The sequence below is a fragment of the Alligator sinensis genome, unplaced genomic scaffold, assembly GCF_000455745.1.
Source record: "Alligator sinensis unplaced genomic scaffold, ASM45574v1 scaffold1010_1, whole genome shotgun sequence".
Lineage (NCBI taxonomy): Eukaryota > Metazoa > Chordata > Crocodylia > Alligatoridae > Alligator > Alligator sinensis.
The window spans coordinates 128,261-144,529 of record NW_005842624.1 but is presented as its reverse complement, the minus strand read 5'-3'; the positions used below and the strand labels follow the sequence as shown (position 1 = coordinate 144,529).

Below are 16,269 nucleotides of genomic sequence, written 5' to 3'. Positions count from 1 at the left end.
TGCCAGCTTTTATCCTGACCGGCCGGTGCTCGTTCATGATGTCACCCACCGGCCCCAGCTATATATAAGCGTGGCTAATGAACCGCACAGTTTTTTTTTGTCAGCAGCGCTTGTCTGGTGTCTGGAGCCCTAAAGTAAGTAAGCACTCTTTACTCTCGGGGTTTACTCTCTGGGTGTGCATAGCCCCCGTGCTTGTACCCCTGGGACATTCTCTATGACTCTGATGTTAGTATTTGACCTTGCAATAATAAGCAAAAGTGCTAGAAAAATGGATTGACGGGGGAAATATATTCCTTTTTTTCTTAGTATCTCTTTCTTGATTTTCATAGATTTCATAGATTTCATAGACATAGGGCTGGAAGGGACCTCGGAAGATCATCGAGTCCAGCCCCCTGCCCAAAGGGCAGGAAGTTAGCTGGGGTCACAGGATCCCAGCAAGATAAGCATCCAGTTTGCTCTTGAAGGTGTTCAATGTAGGCGCTTGAACCACCTCCGGTGGCAGGCTGTTCCAGACCTTGGGGGCTCGGACAGTAAAGACATTCTTCCTTATGTCCAGCCTGAAATGGTATTGTAGTAGTTTATGACCATTCGACCTAGTCGTCATCCCTTGGGGTGCTCTGGTGAACAAACGTTCCCCCAGATACTGGTGGTCACCCCTGATAAACTTGTAGGTGGCCACCAGATCACCCCTGAGCCTGCGCTTTTCCAGGCTAAAGAGCCCCAGGGCTCTCAGCCTGTCATCGTAGGGTCTGCTTCCCTGACCTCTGATCATGTGCGTGGCTCTTCTCTGGACTCTCTCAAGCTTGCATTTTGTTTTCTCTTAAGTTAAAGATTGGTATGTTGCAATGCGTTTGCTTTTTGATCTTAATAGGGGATTCCATTACCAAAGGGTTGCTTTTTTTTAATTAAGGGAAAACGAGCACATAACTCAGCTCTCCCTTTCCTGGTGTGTGAAACATTACCATCCTAAAATAAACAGAAGCATTTCATCCATAATTGTAAAGGTCTGATAGAGCCAATTTGATTTTTGGTTTATTTTATTTGCATCTTATGTTCTGTTTTTGTCAGAGATAGGAATCAAATGTAGTTATATATAGATACTGTTAAACATTCTTCCAAAACCAAAGGAACTGCATCTAATAGATTTCTGTAAGGCATTTGACTTTGTACCATGTGACATTTTGATTAGGAAACTAGAACAATACAAAATCAACCTGGTGCACATTGAATTAATTGCCAATTGGCTAATTGCAAATGGGGAATCATCAAGTAGATGTGTTTTTACAGGAATTCCTCACAGGGATTATTTCTTGACCTTACACATTTACAGTCAATGGCCTGGAACAATCAATTTATCAATGGCCTGGAATAAAACATAAATCATTACTGATATGGTTTGCGGGTGACACAGATTGGGGGAAGTGTAAATACTGTAACAAAGAGGTCAGATCATCGAAACAGAGCAGCCTGGATTTTTTGGTAAGCTGGGTGCGAGCAGACACTATTAATTTCTAGATAGACAAATAGAAAGTTATTATGTAAGTAGTATTATCTCAGTATTTGGCATGGGTGTGACTGCCATTGGAATATTATATCTGGTTCCACCACCCACTGCTCAAGAATGTTTAGAGAAGAACCTCAAGAATGATTAAAGGATTAAGAAACATGCCTTTTAATAGCAGAGACTATGAGCTCAATTTATTTAGTTTATGAAAGTAATGTTAAGGGGCAACTTGATTACAGTTTGGAGGTACCTACCTGGGGGGTAGAAAATTGAAAATAAGAGCTTGTTGTCAAGCAGACAAAGGTATAAGAAACTCCTAGGCTGGAGGCTGAAACTTGACAAATTCAGACTAAAGTATAATTTTTAGCAATGAGGATAATTAACCTTTGGAACAATTTACCAACGGCTATGGTGGATTATTCATCACTACATTTTAAAATTAAGATTAAATACTTTTCTAAAAGCCCTGTTCAAATAAGCATTCAGGGAAATTTTACAGTGAATTATACAGGTCAGAGTAGATAATATACATAGGTCCTGTCTGGTTTTATAATCTATGAATCTACAGAAGTTACATTTTAATTGTGGAAACTGTTTTGGTCTTGGCAGTTACATAAGCTCATTTTAGGCTACTGATAGACATGAAAACCACAAAACAAAACATTGCTTTACTGGAAGAGAAAGTGTGTCAGTTTGACTTGGCTCTCCAGCATCTGTATAGATTGGGAGCTTCAGCAGGGTTTTTTGATGCTTTTAACTAAAGCTGATTTAACCAGCTATTAGATAAAAGTGCCAAAAAGCCCCATTGAAGCGCCAAAAAGCCCTATTGAAATGCTCAATCTATACAGACATTGAGCAAGCCAAGTCAAACTAACGGAGTACCTCTTCTGCGCATGCACTGTGCTCAGTGCAGGGGTGCACTGAGCTGAAAGTAAAGCATTGTTTTTTTCCCCACGTCTGTAAGCAGCTTAAATGAGTATACTGGAAGCAATGAATTCATGTCAGAACTACAGAATCAAGTAATAAATCCATTAGGACTCTCCCTTCTTTCCCTTAACAGCCAGTTCACTTGGGATTTTCCTTTCTAGTAACACGTCAGGGTCCCGGGGTGGCTGTGATGCCCTCTAGGGGCTCTGTGATCATGCCTCGCTCCACCCCTGGGGCACCTTCCACACCCGTCTCACCTGCTATACCTTGATGGAATAATGATAAATAGGGAGGATGCCCACAGATGTCTGTGTAGCCCTGGTTCCACTGAACCCCTGTTAGGGTCCCCAGCACCCTACTGGTCCTCACTGGTCCCCAGGCCCCTGGCTGGGCCACTACAGTTAACTGTGCCTGGCCAGGGACCCAAAGCTTTAAGGGCTAATTGTGTGGTTCCAAATCCTTCCCTTTACCATGCCCCATACTTCACAGGTGTTACAAGGATATTGTTCCCTTTGTTAGAGCTTCAGCCTCTTTGGTCTCCACTCCTCTAATCTAGCTAGACCTTTTAACCTGGGCCCACTGAATCGGACCTGGCTTTGAGGCACTAGCTCTTGTTCGTCCCTTTTGTCACCAGGCCCCTGGCCCCTGTCTGCTGGGCCCCAGCCCCCTGTGTGGCTGCGCCTTCTCCGGCACCAGGCCCCCTGGCTCCTGTCTGGTTACATCCCTCTGGGCACTGAGGCCTCCAAACCTCCCCTTACAGCCTCATCCCAAACCTCCAGTATAAACACAACAGAAACACAAGCCTCTGGGATATAACATGAATAACATTGGAAATTGCCCCCTGCCTCTTTAAGAGGGCAAACCTTCCTTCACCCTTGGGCCAGCACACCTCCCAGCCTGGCTCCTTGTGAGCTCCCCGAGCCTGAGCCTTCCTGCAAGCAGCAAAGTGGTCAGCCTAGTACCCCTGGACTCTCCTGGGCCAGAGCTCCTTTCCCTGCAGCTGCTAGGGAGAGAATCCCCTGAGGCAGCCTCAGCCTTGGGCTTATAAGCACCCAGGGCCCTGCCTACCTCTGATCAGCAGACCACTGGCAGGTGCCTGCTAATTGCTCCATTATCCTGTTGCCCCGGTGTCCTGCCTAGCCTGTAGTGCTTCCTGGCTAGGCTGCTTCCTCCCTTAAAGGAACAGAGAGCCCCAGGCTCTCTGTTATACCTTGCCAGTCAATTGTCTGGGGAAGTTTTATTTGAATAGGAAGTAGTCCTCATATTGATGTCAGGAAGGGCTAGATGGTCGTCTCTCTTATTAGCTTATTAGCTAGAATAAGTACTGTATTAATATCTTGAGTAATGTTGCATACTCATAAATAACTCTCAATGTAAGTTGTTTGGAATGTGTTTTCAGTGTATTCAGCAATCTATCTTACTTTTATAAAGCACACATTTTTCCACCCTTTTAAAAAACGTAAATCCATCCTTCTAGATCATTATAGTTAAATCAAATATTTTAACTTACAGTAAGGTATTTCTCATTTTCACAGAGGTCAAGACCTTGTTGATGTCATTGAAGTAAAGAAATCTGTGGACCAAAATAAAAAAGGGTAAGAGACAACTGATAAATATCCTTTACACTCACTGGATATTGAAAGGGCTTGTCATTACATAGTATTATGCATAGGAATATTTTCCTTAATGCAAGCAAGCAAAAGTTACAGCTTTTCAGTGAGATAGCAATCTTTACTTGTTCCATTTTGAAAATGTATACTTATATAACAGCATTCATTTCACTTATTTAAAAAAATGTCTGAACAAAGATCCTTCTCCCCTCCCCTGTCCAGCCTCTGCCCCCAGTACATGCAAACATTTTTGGACTAGAGCTATAAATATATTTAAATGCCTGAGTCTCATTGAATTCTATGGGACTTAGGCTTCTAAATATGAATTAACTGCTTAAATACCTGTAAGATCTGGGCCAAGGTGTCTCAAGAAAGTACAGGTAAGGCTTATTGATGTTCTATCATTCTTCAGTGCTTCTAGGGTTCCTTATAAAGTCTTATGGACTTTATTTGTTTCATGAAACTGAATTGTAATGATTAATTTTCATGTGGAATACTTACAGTATATTATATTTATTTTATATTTTGTATTTCTATTTAGAAGGTTTTAAAATAATAGATGTTTGAAAGGTAATTTTGATCTTTTTCTTAATATACAAGTGTCCACATCAGAAGTCCTAATCAAGCAAAAACCTAATTGAAAATCTCTGAATACTGAAAGTATTCAGTAAATACTGAAAGTACATAGAGAATGAGATTCTCTCTCAGCCCTAAAAATAGACTGGCCAAATCATGGTTAAGGTATAATGGAGGATACTGCTTTATGCTGCATGCTGTGCATGTAAAACACTGTCCAGCACTTAGGAAGGTTCATTTAACAGAGATCCAGACCTTGGTTGTCTAGTATAGTAAGTCAAACTGCAGGCAAAATAACCAATGTTAGGACTCAGAGTCATTGTGTTCGCTGAATGCAACCATTGGTAAAGTCAGAGCTTAGTGGCCTTTGAGTTTCATTGGAAAAATCCTTGTGAAAATTATCAGCATTTACTATTTAAATCCTTTCATTAGGTTGATGAGGTTTTGCTTTATGCTCTGTAGCACATCATGTTTACAGCAGTAAAAGCTGCAGGGAACCATGCTGCTTCTGCCTGAATCCTGCGATGTCTTGGCGAAATAAGACAACAGTCTGTGTGTTTTGTGTAGCTAGTCATTTCTAATAGACCCATCGCCTTAGTACACCAACACAGGGATGACATCATGCTCTTTAGAATCTATTTTCCATCTGGCTTATTCCTGAGCTGAAACAAAAATCTAGTAAAAATGAGACAGGAACATGATTGGTTCCATATTTCTGTTACCAAGATCAATATATCTCTCTTTTGCTCTGTTCTGTTAGCCATTATTTGAAATGTAGTATCCAAAACTCCATTGTTAATATTGCAGTAATAGCAACAAGAGCATATAGAAAATCCTCACCAACACTGTAGCATTCAAGGAAAAATGAAAATGAGTAAGGGGGAACTTAATGAGTTTCAAGTTCAAGTAAGATAAGCAAACAAACATATAGACCAGTTCTATATTTCTGAATCCCCACACAGGCATCCTGCTCCAACCGATTTTCCCTTCAAACTACTCGATATCAATCTACTTGATCTTGTCTTTTTTGGTATAAAGTCCAAAGGCCCTCCAATCCCATTTGGTGTGTTCAGTAATTAAAGTAGATTTGTTTTGTGCATGCTCTACTACACTGTCAGGAACAGGGATCCTGGTTTTCTCTGATTAAAAAAAAAATCCCCAATTTTTGGTTAAGAAAAAGTAACCCCAAATCCACATTTTTCCATGATTAAAATGAAATACCACTATCTATATCTATATCTAATATGCATATATTAGAGGTGTTTCATTTAATTCACGGAAGCATTTCTTCTTCATATCCATTAGCACTCTTCCTTCTTTCCCTCACTGACAGATCCACATGGGCTTTTCCTTTTCAATACCCTTGCCAGTCAATTATCTAGAACATTTTTATTTGAATGGGTAGAAGTCATCATACTGATGCCAGGAAGGACTAGATGGTAGGCTTCCTCAGTAGCTTCTTTTAGAATAAGGCAGCATTCAGAGTATCTCAAAACAAGATAAGAAAATGCCTCTCTGGAGATAACAAGGGAGAGTGGCTGGGAACTGCCACCAGTATCTTAGAGGCCTCCTTAGGTAAATGATATCACTGGTGGGTGGATGTGGAATGTGGTTGAGCATGCTAGGGAGGAGACTTGGAGAGTAGGAGGTAGGTTAGTTCTAGACTGAAAATAGACCCAGCAGCCTGACCTTGATACCTGGAAAGATTGTGGAACAGGTCCTCAAGAAATCTATTGTGAAGCATCTAGAGGAGAACAAGGTGATCAGGAACAGCCAGCATAGATTTAGCAGGCGCAAATCCTGCCTGACCAACCTGATTTCCTTCTATAATAAGGTGACAGGCTATGTGAATGGGGGGAGATCAGTGGATGACTTTAGCAAGACTTTTGACACCGTTTCCTCACAACATTCTCATTAATGAAAAAAATATGGATTAGACAAAAGTACTGTAAGGTGGATATATAACTGGTTGGATCATTGTGTTCAATGAGTAATCATCAATGGCTCAATGTCTAGGTTTAAGGAAGTATTAAGTGGGTTCCTCAGGGCTCTGCCCTGCATCAGGTATTGTTTAACTTCTTCATTAATGATTGAGTGCATTTTTAGCAAATATGTGGATGACACCAAGTTGGGTGGAGTTGCAGACACAATGAAGGACAGGGTGAGGATCCAGAATAAGCTGGATAGACTGGAGAAATGATCCTCAATCAATCAGATGAGATTCAACAAGGACAAGTGTAAAGTCTTGAATTTGAGACAGTATAATTGCATGCATAAATACAGCCTAGGGAATGACTGGCTAGGCTGCAATACTGCAGAGAAGGACCCAAGGGTTACAGTAGACCATAAGCTGAATATAAGCCAACAGTGTGCTGTTGTTGCAAAAAAGGCCAGCAGTGTACTTTGTTGTGTTAATAGGAGTGTCACTTGCAAATCAATGGAAGTGATTCTTCCACTCTGTTCAGCATTGGTGAGGCCTCACTTGGAATTTTGCATCAAGTTTTTGACCCTACACTGCAAGACAGATATGGACAGATTGGAGAGAGCATCAAAAATGAGTAGGGGCCTGGGAAACAAAACTTTCATAGATTCGTAGCTTCATAGATTGTGAGGCTGGAAGGGACCTTGGAAGATCATCGAGTCCAGCCCCCCTGCATCAAGCAGGAAAGACAACTGGGGTCAGGTGACCCCAGCAAGGTAACCGTCCAGTCTCCTCTTGAGGATTTCCAGGGTAGGTGATTGCACCACCTCTGGAGGGAGCTTATTTCACAGGCTGAACACCCTCGCTATGAAGAAGCTTTTCCTAATGTTGATCCTGAAACAGTCTTCTAGGAGTTTGTGACCTTTACTCCTGGTTTTCCCCAAGGGTGCCCTGGTGAACGGTTGTTCACTGAGCCCTTAATGTACGCCCCTGAGGTAGCGTTAAGCTGCTACCACATCCCCTCTCAGCCTTCTCTTTTTCAGGCTGAAGAGTCCCAGGTCCCTCAGCCTTTCCTCATATGGCTTGCCATGCAAGTCTCTGATCACTTATGAGGAAAGACTGAAAGAAATAGGGTTACTTCGCCTGAAAAAGAGAAGACAGGGTAGATTTGATAACAGCCTTCAAATACTTAAAGGAAGATTATAGAGGGGAAGGAGATAAGCTTTTCTTTGTAGCCATAAAAGACTAAGAGCAATGGCCTCAAGCTGTAGCACAGGAAATTTAACTTGGAATGTAAGAGGAACTGTCTGATGGTGAGGGTGGTCAAGCATTGGAACATGATAGAGAAATTATGGAATTTCCATCCTTGGAAATTTTCAAGAGCAAATTGGATAGACATTTGGCTGGGTTAGTCCAGTCAGGGATGATCCTGCTTTGAGCAAAGGGCTGGACTAGATGACTCATGAGGTCCCTTTCAGCCTTACTTTCTTATGATCTTAAGGCACTAATTGCCAGCCTTATGATCAGTTTAATTAAAAACATCAAAGATTCATTGGTGGTAGACACTGAACAACTGACTCACAAAGTAGAGGTGTTTCTTTGAGATCACTGAGTCAGTGACATGAAAAAAGTGCTGCTGTTATTGCCAAGACTTTACTTGCTGTAAGGATACAGAAGGCTCAAAACCATAGGGTTGTCAGTCTGCCACAGAAGATTTAAATTCATGCCATTCTTTAATAAAATAATGCCCCCGTTCTCAAAGCCCCATCAATCTACAAAGTGTTTTTTGACATTAATCTCATTGTTGCCTTTTAGGACAACTGAACAAGTCTCTGTTTTTGCTACGGTTCCAAATAACCAATCTGGCACCAACTACCTTGATGACACAAAAAAAGGATCCAGGTAACATAGCCAGTATGTTTAAAATGAAATTAGTGGCTTAAATGCTCTCTTGTACCAAGCTCAGGCAAATAGACTTTGTGCTAAAAAATTCTGCGAAGTTTGTAATCCTCTCACCATCCTCTGAAATGGCAGGGTAGTCAATGTATAAACTTGCCTTTGCATTCTGGTGCATCCACATTTCTTTTTGTGTTCCCATGGAGGCCCAAAGATAAACAGCTCCAAGGTACACAGTGGAAAGGGGTACCTTGTATCACCTCTTATCTGACACAGTGAAACTGTAAACGGTTCTTCTTGCCTTTCCGGCCACATGCAGAGTGAAGCATTTAGATTCTTTTAAAGCCTTTCTCTTACAGAGCTAGTGCGTCTTCTTTTATCTAGAATCTGTAACTACAGCTACTTGTTTTGTAAATCTGATGAAAAGTATTAGAGACTGGACAAGTGGGGAATGCAGCAAAACTCCATTAATTGAAGGTTAGAAAGAAATCAGGTAAAGCAAAGAAATAACATGGTCTTCTGCACCCAGTCATAAAAGGATGCTCAGCTGATTTGACAGCAAATATGCAGTGTAGCATTCTGCCTGAGAGAAAGAACATTCTGGATGAGGAAAATGAAAATCCTAGTGCTGTGATATTTCCATTAAAATGGCAATAACAAATCTTATCCTCATGGTTATTGAGCAATGTCTCCTCTAGAGCAAACAGCACATTTGTGTACGGCTCTGCCATCAACACAGAACTAGTCTGGCCTTTGAGACCATCTTGTGTATGAGGTTTAGTTGCATTCTCCCAGGAGGAGTATAGGATGTATTTGTGTACAGTTTCCACTCCATCCTTTTCTTATTATATATATGTAGGGATTACCTTTGAGTAGTGCAGCGGATAAAAATACCACAGGCCGGCTATGGGCCTGTCTACACATACAGACTTTCTATACCATGCAGCAGTGCCTTTGAATATGCTATGCTGTTCTGTACAGGCTATATCCTAAACCATAAGCAGAGTATCTGTGTTCATGTGCTGCTGCAGGCAGAGAGATAACTGGATACTTGAGCACCCTGGGTGCAAGTGGCTGAGCTGCTGGTTGTGTGGCATTGGTTGGACCAGCAGCACAGCTACTGCTGTTTTTGCACCGCTCCCAGGATCAGCACTGGGGCTGGTGCCCTGGTTGTCCCCCCTTTGTTACACTACTGGCTGCGGGTAGACTAACTAGCACTGTTGAATGGCAGTGCTTCAGTGCTGAGTCGCAATGTGTGTTTGAGGTGCAGTGGTGCAGTTGTATCCGTCTTTGATTCCTGATCTACCCAAAGTTTAAAACCATTGTTTGACAGTGGCAGCAGCATTTCTATTCAGACAGCAGTGAGGGAGTTGCTTGGTTTTGTGGCTCATTACAAACTATCTGGTTCCTTCTAAACTCTCAATTCCACAGGTTTTAACAATCCTCACTTCTTTTTTAATGGTGTTGATGTTCCACTAATTACGCTATCCTTTCCTCTGCCATTCTGTTGTCTGTTAGCTGCTCTTCTTAATGTAGCTCCTATTTCGCAGCCCTGTAGACTATTTTAATCTTTAGCTGTAAACATTAACTCAGTTGTGGAAACATTAACTCGTGTGAACATCAAAGGTGTGGAAACAATGTTCAGTGAAGCATTGGATGCACTTTCAAGATGCTCAAGAAAGCTAGATTTTATTTTATGAATTGGAAAGGGATATAAATTTAATTCTAATGACTACAGGACTAAAGAAACTTCTTTTGATTATTTTTCCTCAGTCTGTTGTGTGTTTTTTATACAATTTCAATAATGTTACAGTATTTTTTTCCTCTTCAAATAAAAATGTAGCCCTAGGCAGGCACCTTTTAAAGATGTTTATACATGTTTGTATCTCAGCTGTAATATGTGTTATATGTGATGCATCACACCATCTGCACCAGCCTTTTCAAAATCCTAGATCCACCCATGTCTAGCACTGTAAATCTGTAGTAAAGACAGGCTCAAAGAGTGTGCTATAGTACATAGTATTCCATGTACTTGACTATGTATGTACCTTTATTAGCAGTATGAATAGAAAACCAAAATTAATTCTTGAAAGATTCAAATGAAGTGAAGTGTCATCCTCACTATTTATTCTATTCACTTTTACAGAATAGGTTCTTCAGCAGAGTTCTAAGCTTTGTGGTATAGGTTCTACAGGACCAAGATGCAACATGGCAAGTTAAGGAGAGAGTGGTAGGGATTGCATGTGAAAAAAATCAGTTGGAATATGGATTTTCCAGGAGAAAGTTGGATTGGGTTATATCCCAATGGCATTAGCACAGTTACAGGTAACCTTTGGATGTTTACATAGGTGTGCACTATGCTGGGACCCTGGATCCCATGGAGCTTTGTGTGGCTAGGACTGGTAATTGAGAATTAGGAAATATTTTTGCTATTTGTTTATGGCCTCATGGCATTGTTCTGTATAGTACATATCTTTTTTAAAGATGGTTATACATGTTTGTGTGTATTTCAGCTGTAATACTTCAACTACTTATTCAAGTCCAAAGAACACTGTTGTGTACACAAGGACATATGAGAAGAATAGGTACTGGAAAGATACCTCAAGTATTTTTCTCTACAGTATTTGTGTAATAATTCTGAAAATACATGTTTAAGCATAACCAATGTCATATTCAGGCATAGTGCATCCCTTATTAAAAGTATGTTGTGTGCTAGGTGAAAAATTTGCAACATAACTGCAATACTATAGGTGAGGTAGGTGGAGAGCAGATCAGAGAGGAACATCTGAAACAGCAGAGAAAAGTTCAGAGAGCCCAGGTATAACTCAAACAGGAAATTCTCACTACATGAATTTTAAATCAGTCATTCTGATCTGTCATCTGTGATCGAAGTAGGGCCATAGCAATTTAAATTCATACCTAGTTTTTGCTGTTTTGATGCATAAAAGGTCATAGATTTCCCAACAGAAGAAACCCTCCAGGGGCACTTCCCCTGTACTCAGCACACCCTGAAAAATAGATGGCACTGTATAGGGAAGCGCTGTGGTCAGTGCTTGTCATGTGGAGTTCATTGTGAAAGCCTCTACTAGCTGAGCTCCTCTAGTGCTCCCAGTGCAACCTACTGGTGCTCTGCCACAGGGGAACTCCTAGGAGAGTCACTGGGCAGAATTCTCCTTTGCTGCTAAGATGTGAGAGTGAGACACATGCCTTTTTAGGTGTTTAAGTTGCAGAACAACCTTCTACTACATCTTCCAGCATGGCTCAAAGCACACTAAAGACATCAACATTTCTTGCACAGCTACATTTTTGCCCTACATAAGTAAATTTGTCCTACTGCACATGCTCAGAAGTGAGTCAACATTCCCTCAGAGGCATCTAACTCCATTCATATGTACTCTGTTGCAATTCAGCTTCACCATGGATTCACATAAATGCTGCAAAACCCCCAGATTTTGTAGATGACCCAAATCCCACAACTAGCAACTGTTTCACACTGAATGGCAAACAGGGTTGTGGGGAAGGAGGGGGAGAAGAGGGGAACAGGGGCACGCTAACATTTTACTCAGTGGCTAAAGCACCTGCCACAGACATGGAAAATCTGAGGTACTAGGTCTATTTGCCCTGAGGAGATTTGAACCCTAATCTTCCATATTATATGGTAGCATGCTAATTACCAGGTCAAACTAAGAGCATATGCCTATTGAATTTAGGTCACCAGACAGCCAAGAGATGGGAAGGGAGCAAACAAGAGAAAGCATGACTCTGTGGCTCAGGTAGCTGGACAGGCAGGTCATGTCTCGTTTCCAGTCCCTGCTCTAGGGGATTTATTTTTGTTTCTTTTAATACCAAGTGGAACCTCCAGCATGCCCTGTAGCCCCAGTGGAGTGAGCATGCTAATGATTAGTGATGCTAATGATTAGTGATGCATTTGTTCTCAAATCACCCTGTGCACTGCAGGCCAGAATCCTTTCTCCCTTGCACTGACACAACTCAGCTGGGCCAGATCCTGCCCCTGTCACTAAAGTGTAATCCAGACTAGTACCAAGATTTACCATGGCATGGTTCCCTTTTCTTCTGATCCTATGACTTTTTCTCTCTTGGCTGCCTAGGGGACCAGCTTCCCTTGGTAGAAGGAACACTCAGCCATGTCAGACTCTGAGAAGTCAAACCCTTGAGGCTAAGGAGAGCTCTTAGAACACAGGTCTCCTATGTCCTGGGTGTATGTCCTCACAACAGGCTATTTGAGGAAGATCTTTATATTATTTTGGGGGGAGAGACAGTTGTATATAGAGGTAACTATCTGCTCAGAAACCCTGCTAAGATGGATTTGCTTTATGCAGTCAGGAGGAGGTGGAATTTCAACTAGAGAGATGCATCTTACCCAAGTTGTGTGCTTTTGTAGAATGCTGTAGAATGCATCTCTGGGGCCATATGACCTGTGTACTAGCTCCTTATTGAAAGTACAGGAGAACTATGGGCCAGATCCTATTATACTTGTTAGGTGCCTAAGTAAGATTCTATTCCACCCCTGGCTGAGTCTCTAAAAAAATATTAATAGAAAAGTTGGGTGGTTCCTCCTCCTCTCTCCTTTTTGAGACTTACTGTTCAGGCTAAGGTATTGGTGCTTTACAAAAGTAGGTATTTTAATGTCTTTCAGGGACTTGAACAAGATGAAATATGATAAGTGCCTAACATGTGGAATAGGATCTGATGCCTAGTGTGCAAAATAGAATTTAGTCCATTTTGTCAGTGTAGAGACAATTGGAAAATCTGTCCTAGCTAGGTACTGAAACAGGATCTTCCTAATTAAGTGAATTAATATCACAACTAGTCATCCTTCTGCCCTTATTTCTGCTGAAATAAGGTATCTAGCACCAATAAACTCTTGAGTTATTCATACCTAAATTACAAACCAGCAGTAGAAACCATAGAACAATTATCTTTTATTAATATGAATGTAATACTGGTGAATTAAAGTAAATATGTCACTTCGTGAAAGCTCAAAACCCATGGCTTTGGTAGCTTGACTTCCATACCTACCTTGCAAATGACAGTCCTATGCCAAATGGTATTATTCTTAACAGTAAAGCACCTGGAGTAGGCTGTGTTAAAAACTGAGCATTTACCTTGCATGATAGTTAAATTTACAACAGCATATCCAATTTGCAGTATAATGAAAATTACAGTGAGTATAAATACTAATTGTGCAGTAAATAGCCTATATTTTAATGGTGTTTAGTATACTTCTTGGCATACATTACAATTTTTTAGCAAAAACCAATTGGCTAGTACTAAAAAGACAACTCTCCCAGGACTAGCTTCTTACCAACTCCTGCTATATAACTTTCTGATTGGGATGTAATCATAGGCAGCCACAATACCATATTTCAGATTTTGTTGAATGGCCTATGATTTCAGTTTGAAATATTTAGAAATTGTAAAATAGCAGAGCACAGTATAAGGCATGGAACTTTATTTTTCACTTTATACTAGATAGAGAATTTGTCCTGATTACCTGTTAAAATAAGAAAAAAAAGAACCCCCTCCCCCCAAATCACCTCTTATTTTTGCAGGTTGAACACTGGTTCACTGTATGTTACAACTGATTTATTGTGTATAATCAATACTGCAGTACATCCTTGAGAAGTACAAAATATTGCTCAGTAAAATTGGTTTGTGTTCACTGCATTACAGCAAATCCACAAATGATGCACAGGAAGAAAATGTCACAGGAAAGTCTATCAAAACTGTTTATTCCACATCTGATCGGTAGGTATACAGGAATACTGCTATATACTACTGAAGAACACGACCGTTTTACAGTAGTACTCAAAACAAACAGAGGAGCACAGTGGGATCCATGCTAGCCTGATTGTACAGCTTCTTCCTCCCAGACCTGCCTTTCAGTGCCATTACATCATTACAGTAGTTTTGCTGGCTGTAACGCTTGTTGCATTTCATTAGATTTTCATTCACTTAAAGTCTTCACTGAAACAATGGCTGGTGTTTTAAGTGATGGTGATGTCTCAGAGGTTCTGTTGGTATCTACTTTTGATAGCCCTTTGTCTGTCCAATTTCATTGTTATAATTGAAGCAGAGTCTGTAATAACTAAGCATTCGGTACAGAGGTGGTTAAACAGGCTGATATGATATTTACAGTTAAAAAATTATTTTTCACAGTACGTAAGATTTTTCAAAGTATAAAGGGGATAACTTCTCAAATCATCAATCTTACCGCTAAAAAGAAATGCTGTCAGGAAAAAGAACTTTTCCCACCATTGTAAATTCAGATAATACATTTCTAGTACTTGGGAATAATCAGATTCAGAAAAATTTCAAATGAAAACAGGTGAATGTAAAAGTTTGTAATGGGTATCTATATTATCCATAACCTTTTGAATATGGGGATAAAAAGACTTGTGAAGCAATGGATAGAAGATGGATATAGGAGCATATCAATGTGTGGGAATGAGGAAAACTAGTTTGGTTTACACATCAGGAAGAGCAGTAACAGGAGAGGGTTACTGGATAAGACAATCTAGGGAGCAATATTGCAAAAAATGCAGAGATTTTAATTTTTCATTGTGGGTGCCAGGCAAGTTTGTCTAAACATTGATGCATGTTAATTTGGCAGCAATGAGAGTACATTTTTATTTTAATCAGTGACAGCAAAATACTTCTTTCAGCCACTTTGCCAAAAATAAATGAGAACTCAGTGCATGACTGGTCAAACATCTGCAGGTTTGAATCTAAGCACCAATTAATTTTGTGTGACATTTCTTCATCATGACCTTTCACTCCACCTCTATTTAAGGCAAAATCCTGTTTTACCTAGTGGATGACCAAAGTGCAGCTTGGGACTAATTCTGTGATACCTGACTAGTGTGATTCTTTTCTGCATAAGTGTCTCTGTTACAGGAATAAGAAGATATCTGTGAGTCTCTGAATGCAATCCTATTTCTATAATCCTGGTCACTTTTGCAAAAAGCGGGTAATAGAGTCACTCTAATCAGATAACTCTAAGTTAGTTTCAAGCTGCACTTCTGTTGTCCAGTAGGTGAAATAGGATAGTGCTCTTAGTGTGTACACTCCCAAAAGTCTTAATACTTTCTGATTATTTCTTAGAATCACCCAGCCCAATAAGCAAGGACATTATTCTTGCTATCTGAGAAATGTATCAATCAATTTGTCCATTTCTACATTACAATGATTGATTAGAATAGAGGGCATGTGCATGTGACAGTATTTCATTCATGACTGATATATTGTATGCTAATATCTTACCAGTACTAAGTTAATCAATCCTCTCCTTGAGATTTTAGTGGTAGCTGCTTTTCTGACAGCTGATGTTATATTATATATGCACAGGACTATAATTGAAAAAGATATGTGTACATACTGTCGGAAGCCCCTGGGCATAGGTGCCAAAATGATCTTGGATGCCTTGCAGATTTGCTGCCACTCAACTTGTTTCAAGGTAAGAAGGGGTTTCACTTGCCACAATAAAATATAGATGAAAATGTAACACATATATCATGAATTATATTGCATCCATCACAACAAAATGTGTAGGCCCTCAGACCTTTTTCCTTTGGCAGCAGAATGAACCCTGCACCATGGAAAAGGAAGATTTTCCTAGGCAGCCTGCACCTCAGGTGTTCTCCGCTCTCAGTCCCAGGGGCAGTGAAGACTCCCACAGAGGTTCCCTCCTCAGATTCTTTTTTTTTGTTAATCCTACAGGGGGACACTTCAGTTTTATTAACTTACAGTGTTATTTCCTACAAACTTAGGGAGGATATTAGTCATATTGATGCCCTTGAAATAATAGGTTGTGT

The 16,269-nt window shown here is 40.5% G+C and overlaps 1 protein-coding gene across 1 annotated transcript in view; it reads left to right on the top strand.

Annotated features, from left to right (window-relative positions):
- SLAIN1 (SLAIN motif family member 1) overlaps positions 1 to 16,269 on the top strand; it is a 217,842-nt gene that overhangs the window by 88,893 nt on the left and 112,680 nt on the right. Inside the window, exons 14-15 of the mRNA XM_006033357.2 lie at positions 3,967 to 4,026; positions 8,354 to 8,440. Coding sequence (XP_006033419.1) covers positions 3,967 to 4,026; positions 8,354 to 8,440 — 147 coding nt within the window. The remainder of the gene's footprint in view (positions 1 to 3,966; positions 4,027 to 8,353; positions 8,441 to 16,269) is intronic.